The sequence below is a fragment of the Camelina sativa genome, chromosome 3 (genome assembly GCF_000633955.1).
Source record: "Camelina sativa cultivar DH55 chromosome 3, Cs, whole genome shotgun sequence".
In the NCBI taxonomy this organism is placed as follows: Eukaryota; Viridiplantae; Streptophyta; class Magnoliopsida; order Brassicales; family Brassicaceae; genus Camelina; species Camelina sativa.
In genome coordinates, this window is record NC_025687.1 from 23,201,626 (window position 1) to 23,210,649 (window position 9,024).

Genomic DNA, 9,024 nt, shown 5'->3' on the forward strand with positions numbered 1-9,024 from the left:
ATCAATGGAAGAAAATGGCGTCAATGGTTCCAAGCAAGACCTTAGAACAAGTAAAGAAACACTACCAAATCCTTTTAGAAGATGTCAAAGCAATCGAGAATGGTCAAGTTCCTTTACCTCGTTATCATCATAACCGGAAAGGTCTCATCGTCGATGAAGCAGCAGCAACTTCTCCGGCCAACAGAGACTCTCATTCCTCTGGATCATCGGAGAAGAAACCAAATCATGGAACCTCAGGGATAAGTAGCTCCAATGGTGGAGGAGGTAGAAGTAGTGGATCCAGAGCAGAGCAAGAGAGAAGAAAAGGGATCCCATGGACTGAAGAAGAGCATCGGTTTCTTCTTCTTCTTCTTCTTCTTCTTCTTCTTTTATCTATCCATTGACATTTTGAGACTTAAAAGAGTGAAAAAAAGTTTTCAAAGATGTTACCTTTTATTCAATGCTCTGTTACCTTTTGGTTCAAAGATCTCACCTTTATAGAATCCTCTGTTTTTTTGAAAGGTTGTTTCTTTTGGGTTTGGACAAATTTGGGAAAGGAGATTGGAGAAGCATTTCAAGGAACTTTGTGATCTCAAGAACTCCAACACAAGTTGCAAGTCATGCTCAAAAGTACTTCATCCGGCTTAACTCGATGAACCGAGATAGAAGGCGGTCTAGCATTCACGACATCACCACAGTGAACAATCAACCTCCTGCGGTTACAGGAGGACAACAACAACAACAAGTGGTCAAACATAGACCAGCTCAGCCACAACCACAGCCACAACCGCAACCGCAACCACAACAACATCATCCGCCAACAATGGCTGGATTAGGGATGTATGGTAATGCGCCTGTGGGACAACCAATCATCGCACCACATGATCATATGGGTTCAGCTGTTGGAACACCTGTGATGCTTCCACCTCCAATGGGAACTCATCATCATCACCATCATCATCATCTTGGAGTTGCTCCTTATGCTGTACCGGCTTACCCGGTTCCACCATTACCGCAGCCACATCCAGCTCCCTCAACTATGCACTGACAAACAATACGGTTGGTAATACACTGACAACATTGTACTGAAAACTTGTGTACATTCTCATAATCGAATAGCGAAACTGCGGCAAGTAATAATGTATGTACAGCAGAGGAATCTGTTTTTCCATTTCAAAAAAAAGTCATTTCTCAATACAGTTGTTGAAACAAAAGGCCTATCAGGATTTCATACTGAGACAGCAGAGATAAAGTTGAATAGAAAGCAACAACCAAAACATGCTAAAGAGTGAAAGACTAAGTGATGAATACAAGATTTTACCAAAAAATGCTAAAAAGTAGAGTAGGGAAAATGGTCTCTCAGGTTTCACTTATTAGAGAAGCTCTCTTGTACTAAAACGTAGAAGAAGCCAACCACATCTATTCTTCCAGGAAAAGGGAATTTTCCAAATCCAAAAATATGATTAGGAGCTAATTAATATTCGCTTCATAATGTTTTTTTGTGTATGGGCTCGAGGCCCAACGAGTTCAATAACATCGTCCTTGCACAGCTTTGATAAACGAGGTCAAAAGAGAAAACAAGCCAGTACGTAGCCACTTTGCGGTTGTTGTGTCATTCAAGTTTCGAAATCATGGGCGGCAAAGATCACAGTACAAGACCCAAATCTAAGAGGATTTCGAGGTGATGTTTTCTATTTTTGTCTCTTACAATGGTACCACTAGCTAGGAGTGTTTTTTTAGTCTCTTGATTTCTCGAGCCATCATTTCAACTGCTAGTTTTATGGTAGTATATTCTAAATGGTTGCTGCTATATTTGTAGCCAACAAGTCAAAAGACTCAAAACTGGAGCGGTCGATATTGCTGAGGAGTCATACAATCAGACGGAATTAAATTTTATTAAGTTGTATACTCAGGTTACTACTACTTGTTTCTAATATGATCACCACTTTGTACACGGTGTTTCTAATAGCATCTAGATATGTGGTAACAGGGCTGCTTATTTCCCCTGTCGCATGGGTTATGATCATCATAAGGTTTGTTTCTCATATTGGTTTTTAAAAAAACTGTGTTTCCGTTTTCTCTCCACATATATATAGGATTAATTTATAGGACTGAGGATTTTGAGAATTACATTTTGGTTATTGAAGGCAGAGAATATGTTTGACATCTCACCAGGTGAGAAATACTTGGTCTCACCAGGTGAAAACCAAACCCAAGCAAACCGAACGTGAGTGCATCTTTGCTTCTCTTCTTTCTTACTTTTTACTTCCAATCTCACATTTTGATGCTGTGTGAAAAGATGATAAATACTTTGCCACACTTGTCAAAAACACTGTAGCTGTTTATGAGACTAAGAGTTTCAGCCTGCTACGCCAAAAGCATGTTAACTTTAATGATGTTGTGGACATGTCTTGGTCTCCTACTGAACCCATCCTTGCACTGTTGATAGGTGATGGCAAGCAGAAGCTTACCAACAAGGTTGTTATTGTACAAATCCCTGGCCAAGTTGAGCTGATGCACAAGGATGTTCTCAGCGCTAGCAACTTTAAGATGCACTGGCAGAGCAATGGAAAGTATCTTGCTGTCCAAGTTACTCGACGTAGGTGCTCTCTGTTTGAGCTTTTCCGCTTCAGTGAGGAAGAAGGGCATTAATTATTACCAACGAGGTTCTTGAGTTGGACGAGAAAATCCTTGCTTTCGCGTGGGAGCCCAGCGGTCATAGGTTTGCTGTGATTCACGGAGACCAATCAAATCCAGGTGTCAGTTTCTACTCTATGGAGACTCCCCAAAATCCTGCCATCCTGGAAAGGTTTCGAAGCTAGCTACCTTTGAAGACAAGCAAGCCGATGCCCTCTTCTGGTCACCAAGAAGCAAGCACCATATTTCTTTTTTTTTTGGGGATAAAAAAGTTTACGCCGTTGCCGGGGATCGAACCCGGGTCACCCGCGTGACAGGCGGGAATACTTACCACTATACTACAACGACTTTGATTGCTTCTCTAATCCTTCTCTACATAAGTCTATTTAGTTAAGACCCTAACTTGGATCATACATTACTCAGTAGCATAAGGCGAAGTCTTTTAAGCCAGAAAAAGAAAAACATGAACAACAATCATGTTTACCTTTATCAGATAAGAATCATTTTCACAAGTCAATACCAATTTATGTTTTCTTTTTCGATCGACGTATAATCATACAAGTTCCCACCATTTCAAAGTCAACAAGATTACGAAGCCACTCTATTTTTTGTTTACTTGAGAGATTTTTTTTTGTATGTGATATAGGTACATACAAACTAATCTGTGGATATAATTTAGTCGGCTTCAGTCTTTGTCGAATATATTCCCAAGTTATTTTATATACAAAACAAACTTTGGTTAAGGATTATATACAGTTCACGTAATTGTTTGCATATATGTTTTTACTCGTATATAGTTGTGGAGGGAGAAGTAATATATGAATTTAATTTGTCGGATGCACATTTTACTAGTATGTTAAATACTTCTCTCTCACATATAAGCCCATTAAATAAGAAAGTATTTATTATTTCTTTAATCTTTGATTTTAGCCAAAACAAAATCTTCTAAAATGGGACAGAGGGAGAAAAAAAAAATAGATTGATCAAAACAAAAATCACTGAGAAAACATATTTTAAAAGTACTTGGAATTAAAAAATCAAAAATTTTCTTAAACCACATATGTCAGAGGGCAGACATACACAACACATACACAGAGATAATTGTGGAAGACAAATCAGATGTTGATGGTCGCATCCCACAGCCGGAGAACTCCATTCCGGCCACCGCTACATATTCGTTTCCTTTCGAGATCTGACGCAACACATCTCACCTGAATCACAAATCCGAGACTCAGTCTCAGTGAATACGAATACACAAGTAAAAAGAAACAAACCAGTCCAAATGGTAGAACACAATGATTCATAATTGTGTAGACTTATAAGAATTATTTATCTATACTGCTTCCAGGCATTTCAGCATCTCATAAGAATTAACAAACGGCATGACCAGAAAAATTAGAGTATCTTTCAACTAATGTGATAAGAGGATCATACCACGGCCGCTGTTCTTTGTGGTACTCTATAAAGTTGCCAGCCTGAGACTTTGGTTCCTGCGTTGGAAGGACGATGGAATAGAGACATTGAGTTATCTGCAGCTCCAATGCCTAACCAATGTTCGCCTGCGTTGATTGATAGTATGGAAGAACTATGTAGCGTCATGTTCTTCACGCATTTAATGCCACCTGAAAATCGAGATAACCAAAGTATTAAGGGATTATCAGGTACCTGAAATATAATGTTTGGTGCAGTGGATAGTTGTTGATTGGGTCTAGAACTGTTGTTAGGCCAATTGTAACATAAGTACACTAAAGAGTTTATGAAGCAAGCTAGATAAATTTAAGTAAATGATTCAGGTTAGAGTTCAGGTTAAATAATGAGAATTTCACCTTCATCATTTTCCCAAAAGCGGAGCAACCCATCAGCCGAGCCTGCAAGAAAGAGAGAGCAACGCACTAACTTAAGCTTTGATGTTATTTGTGAGATTGATGCTTCTTAATAATCGTTTGAGAATTGTTGGTAGATGAAATCAACATGGACCTGTGATTATTCCTTTGTCAAATGGGGAGTATTCAACAGATTGTACTGGCCCAGCATGGCATGCCAAAACAGCGTCGCATGATCCTCTGGAAACAGACCACACTCGTGCTGTCCAGTCATCACTGCCAGTAATCAAGGTATCTTCGACCATTCGTATTGATCTGCAGAATTGACACATTTTGATCAAACAAGTCGCAGCTGAAATATTATAATATGCTACAGCATTTTACAAGGTAATAACAAATGATTCATATAAACCAATTCAATACTAAGAATAAGTAGCCTACAACCCGCAGATATAGCATCATTAATAAACATGTAAAAGGAGATAAGGCCATAGGTTTATTAGTTTTGTAATTTCTAAGTCACAACAAAAAGAAACATGATGTATAAGATCAGGGTGAGGCTCACCGTATCCATTTGGTATGCCCTTTCAGCTTATGCATTTGCTTTCCTGAACGAATATCCCATATATTTGCAATCCTGATTATTATCCAATCATTATAGTAGAATCTGTAAGTGACATTTAATACAGAAAATTCATGTTACTAATGGGTAATATAGCATACATACGTATCCCTGCCCGCAGCAGCCAAGATTCCTGTGGAGTCATCATATTCGATCGAAAGAATGGCACTAGAGCATCGGCCAACAGTTGCAACACACATATCGGTTCGAACATCCCACATCTTAACTGTTCCATCATGTGCAGCAGTGAGGACACGTTCGCCTGAAAGCATCTTGACACAACTTACCTGCACAATAGTTTTGGATGTAGCATACCTTTATTCAGAACAACGTAAGTTATTCAAAGCTTCCTCTTATAGTTGGTTAGTGATATTAACTTTACAAACTTAAACTGTCATTGATCAATGGTCAATACTTTAAAGATCCTAGTGACAACTACAACATTTTCCAAATGGTATTCCAATGATAACTATCTTTATTTTATTTTATTTTATGTCCACCTATATATGTTTATTCTGTGTTGACCATTAATACTCTCCCCCTCATGAATCATATCCTAATGTCAGGAAAAACACTAGAGTGTAGTGGAAACCTGTGCATCGTGGCCTTTCAATTCTTCTAGAAGCTGAGTTGTTTGTTTGTCCCATACGATAACAGATTGATCATCTGATCCTGAAACTATCTTTCCTCTGTCAGAGCTTATAGCACGCACGGTTCTACATAAAAGTTAAAAAGAAAAAGAGAAAGGAAGTGCTATTAAAAATCCGTAACATATGAAAATTAACAAAAATCCACAACTACCGAGAAGCAATAAGGTGAATAAGATTTAGAGTATACCCAGTATGTCCTTTCAGAGTCGCTCGAAGTTCAGAACCACGCAGACTTGGATCCCAAATTTTAACCTGCTCAAATTCAGGAAGCAACCAAAACGGGATACTAGATTGTCATCACCCATTCTAAATTAGCAGAAAACTTAACCTCTCTGAATTTCCAGAATTGAATGAGTGCAAGACTACAGCATCCTATTTAAGAGAGAGATGATCGTCTCTTAAGTGAAACTTTTCAGTCAATGACGATCTCTAACAAGTTGACACATTGGACTGGAAAAAAGCAGTATGCGAATTACTTTTCGAATCCTACTTTGGCATAGTTATTCTTCCAAATGTTCCAATTTTCTATATCCATATCCATGACTATGGTAACATTAATAGCAAAATACTGAACTTATCTAAATAATAATTAATAGCAAACGAATGAACTACCCTTTCACCCTCTAAGAAATTATCTTTAGGCATAACAGGCAGATAGTGAATGCAACCATCCTTCAGATCTAATAGAACACATCATCATCATCATAATCAAGGTGTGTGTTCACAAGTAGATGTAAAGAACATATATAGGCGCAAGCAAAGCAAAGTCAACTAATTGATTAAAAAAAGTGATGAATGTAAAATAACAATATAAACATTTGTCTAAACAAGCATTTTTACCGACCAGACAGTCTGTACTACCGCTGATAAAGAATCCAGCATCCTCGCGATCGCCCACAAGGTCACAGACTTCCCTTCTTGTCACAGAGTGCAAGGCAGTGACAGCACCGCTGTGACCCTTCAGAACACGTACATTGGTCTGAATTTTCTTCTGTGCAGCAGCAGTTATGTCTGTTTTGCAAAGTTTAGTATATTGACGTCAGCAACAACATGCTAGAATGGAAACCAAAAGACAGAAGAGCAATCACGGACATACCTGAAGAAGCATTATCAGATACCCACTTACGAACACGACTGAAAGAATTTGCTCTTGATGCTGTATCTCTGCTAAACATACTCTGAACCCAGCTCCTTCCAGAAGCTTCTGAAGGTTGCTGGGATTCGTCAGAGACATCTTTTGGACGTGGGGATGGCAACCCGGAAGATATGATCTGCTGCTTAAATGAAGAAACACCCCAATAGCCGACATGAAGTTGCTGAACATGCGACAGGAACCCTCTGAGTTTAATCTGAAACAAAAACGATATGGCCTCAGTTGGTTAGGATTTTCAAAAGCCCAATTAAAAAGCTTGAAATTGGTAACATATGGAGAATAAAGACCACATATTTCACATTTCAATAACTGCAGAACGAAATATAAAGAGTTAATTTACCAGTAATTTGTATCCAAGTTTTTGTTTCTCTGCTATTGTCTCGATCATGTTCCAAGCTTCTGTATCAGGAAGTCCCAAGCCAGCCTTTGCAAGAGCAATAAATAATTTGAAGACATAGTAAACAGAAAGAACTGTAACCATCACATATCATGAAAAGAAGGTAAAAAAGTCACCATATGTGATGCCACTATGATTAGTCTGGCTGTGACCAAAGTAGCATAGTTCACTGATCTGAGAGACAATAAAGAGTTACACAAATTAGTTATTGATAATTCAATCAATTGGCTGTACAATGTTAGACACAATAAGATGATACATGGTTAACAGAGATAAAATTTCAAGTATGTGGACAACAACTGATAAGTTGATGAAGCATCCTTAAGGGGAATCGGAAAAAGACACCTAGGAGTATGATATGGAAATTACTTACAATCTATCTGCATTACAGACATTTTTAAAGACTGAAGATCTAAAACATAGACAAAGTATATTCCTAATTTCTCCAAAAGTTTCTTTCAACGATCTAGTTTGAAAAACAAAAGAGAATACGGGAATCATTATAAAGAGCTCCTTGCTAGAGCCAAAATATCTACAGAACGGCTTCTATTTCCATCACAAAACCCCCACCATAAGTTTTCAAATTTACAGTTGCTTTCACCGACTCATTTGTTAAATATAGTTCTCATTGTGCTAGTGATAAGGAGCATGTATACGAACACACATATGATATTATCAAATGAATACAAGATCTTACGAAGACTCACTCATTTGCAGGTTGTTCCATGAGATACTCGAAGTAACCCTCCCAGAATCTGTCAAAAAAATTCCCAATATGTCAAATCTATTTTCTGAGCAGTACCAAAAAAAAAAATTCATAGAGCCCGCAGCATGTTGAATTGCATACCTCAACTCCTCCCAGATGGGTATGGAGATGAGATGACGCTGGACATAGTCTGAGACATTATTGGCATCCTTCTTGAACATTTCTGCAGAAACTTCAAGTGCGTCCCGCACTGTCGACAAATCGCTTCTTGAAGCAGCACGGCTCACAGCCATTTTGAGCTGATAACAATTCGTTGAAACATATCATTCTGTGTTACTTCTCTTAAACTCCGAAGTCAAAAATCCAAAAGAAATCATACATGGTGTTACCCAACCTAAAAACCCTTCAACAACAGCCAGGGCATATAACCTGAGCAAATCTATATAGCACAGCTAACGTGCAAGCAATTTAGAAAGTGGGTATATTAAGGCCGGTATACAGATAAATCTAGTTATCTACCTACCAATTCTTTGACTGCAATGAACTGCTCCTCGGTCAATTGACCATGCCAGCCCTGCAGGAAATAAGTCCACTATACAGTAAGGTTCAGCTAGGAGAAACTTGCTCAGTATATATGCCGTACAGTTGCTACGCTTACCGAATACAGATGTTCTCGTATACACTCGATAAAGCCACTCCCACCAATCCCCTCAGCATCAGATTCGATGAGAGCTACATGAGCAAAGTATGAGGTTCAATTTTCAATAGAGAAAACAACAGCTCTCTGGTTTTTACAGAAGAGACGGAAATATAATCACAATGGCAACCAATTGGTTGTTAGTACATGGCTGATTAAGCATAAGAATTTGATATCTTTCTTGGTTTAACCATTTCTTGCAGCAGAAATTTTACTGTACATTTATTCACATTCTCATTGAAGGGGAACATACCCAATATTGTGCCGTATTCAAATGAAGAAAGAGGATCTTCAGCTGAACCCAGTTTGAGAAGACGGAGCCATAATCCCTGGAAACCACAACAAACCAATGTAATAGTG

General features: G+C 38.4%; 2 protein-coding genes, 1 non-coding gene and 1 pseudogene across 3 annotated transcripts in view; 2 read left to right on the forward strand and 2 right to left on the reverse strand.

Moving 5' to 3' along the window:
- The window catches only part of LOC104777819 (transcription factor DIVARICATA-like), a 2,346-nt gene extending 1,172 nt beyond the window's left edge, over positions 1-1,174 (forward strand). The window contains exons 2-3 of the mRNA XM_019243894.1: positions 59-334; positions 502-1,174. Of these exons, the coding sequence (XP_019099439.1) occupies positions 59-334; positions 502-1,027 (802 nt within the window). The 3' untranslated portion in view covers positions 1,028-1,174. The remainder of the gene's footprint in view (positions 1-58; positions 335-501) is intronic.
- LOC104779231 lies at positions 1,611-3,277 on the forward strand (annotated as a pseudogene).
- On the reverse strand, positions 2,893-2,964 carry TRNAD-GUC. Its single transcript has one exon. It is a non-coding gene; the product is annotated as a tRNA-Asp (tRNA).
- Positions 3,604-9,024, reverse strand: part of LOC104777820 (DENN domain and WD repeat-containing protein SCD1-like) — an 11,256-nt gene continuing 5,835 nt past the window's right edge. Inside the window, exons 15-31 of the mRNA XM_010502143.1 lie at positions 8,918-8,993; positions 8,626-8,699; positions 8,491-8,541; positions 8,109-8,266; positions 7,969-8,016; positions 7,378-7,435; positions 7,205-7,288; positions 6,808-7,060; positions 6,556-6,722; positions 5,899-5,963; positions 5,654-5,777; positions 5,167-5,348; positions 5,005-5,076; positions 4,594-4,754; positions 4,443-4,484; positions 4,051-4,238; positions 3,604-3,827 (exon numbers count right to left, since the gene is read on the reverse strand). Of these exons, the coding sequence (XP_010500445.1) occupies positions 3,732-3,827; positions 4,051-4,238; positions 4,443-4,484; positions 4,594-4,754; positions 5,005-5,076; positions 5,167-5,348; positions 5,654-5,777; positions 5,899-5,963; positions 6,556-6,722; positions 6,808-7,060; positions 7,205-7,288; positions 7,378-7,435; positions 7,969-8,016; positions 8,109-8,266; positions 8,491-8,541; positions 8,626-8,699; positions 8,918-8,993 (1,899 nt within the window). The 3' untranslated portion in view covers positions 3,604-3,731. The remainder of the gene's footprint in view (positions 3,828-4,050; positions 4,239-4,442; positions 4,485-4,593; positions 4,755-5,004; positions 5,077-5,166; positions 5,349-5,653; positions 5,778-5,898; positions 5,964-6,555; positions 6,723-6,807; positions 7,061-7,204; positions 7,289-7,377; positions 7,436-7,968; positions 8,017-8,108; positions 8,267-8,490; positions 8,542-8,625; positions 8,700-8,917; positions 8,994-9,024) is intronic.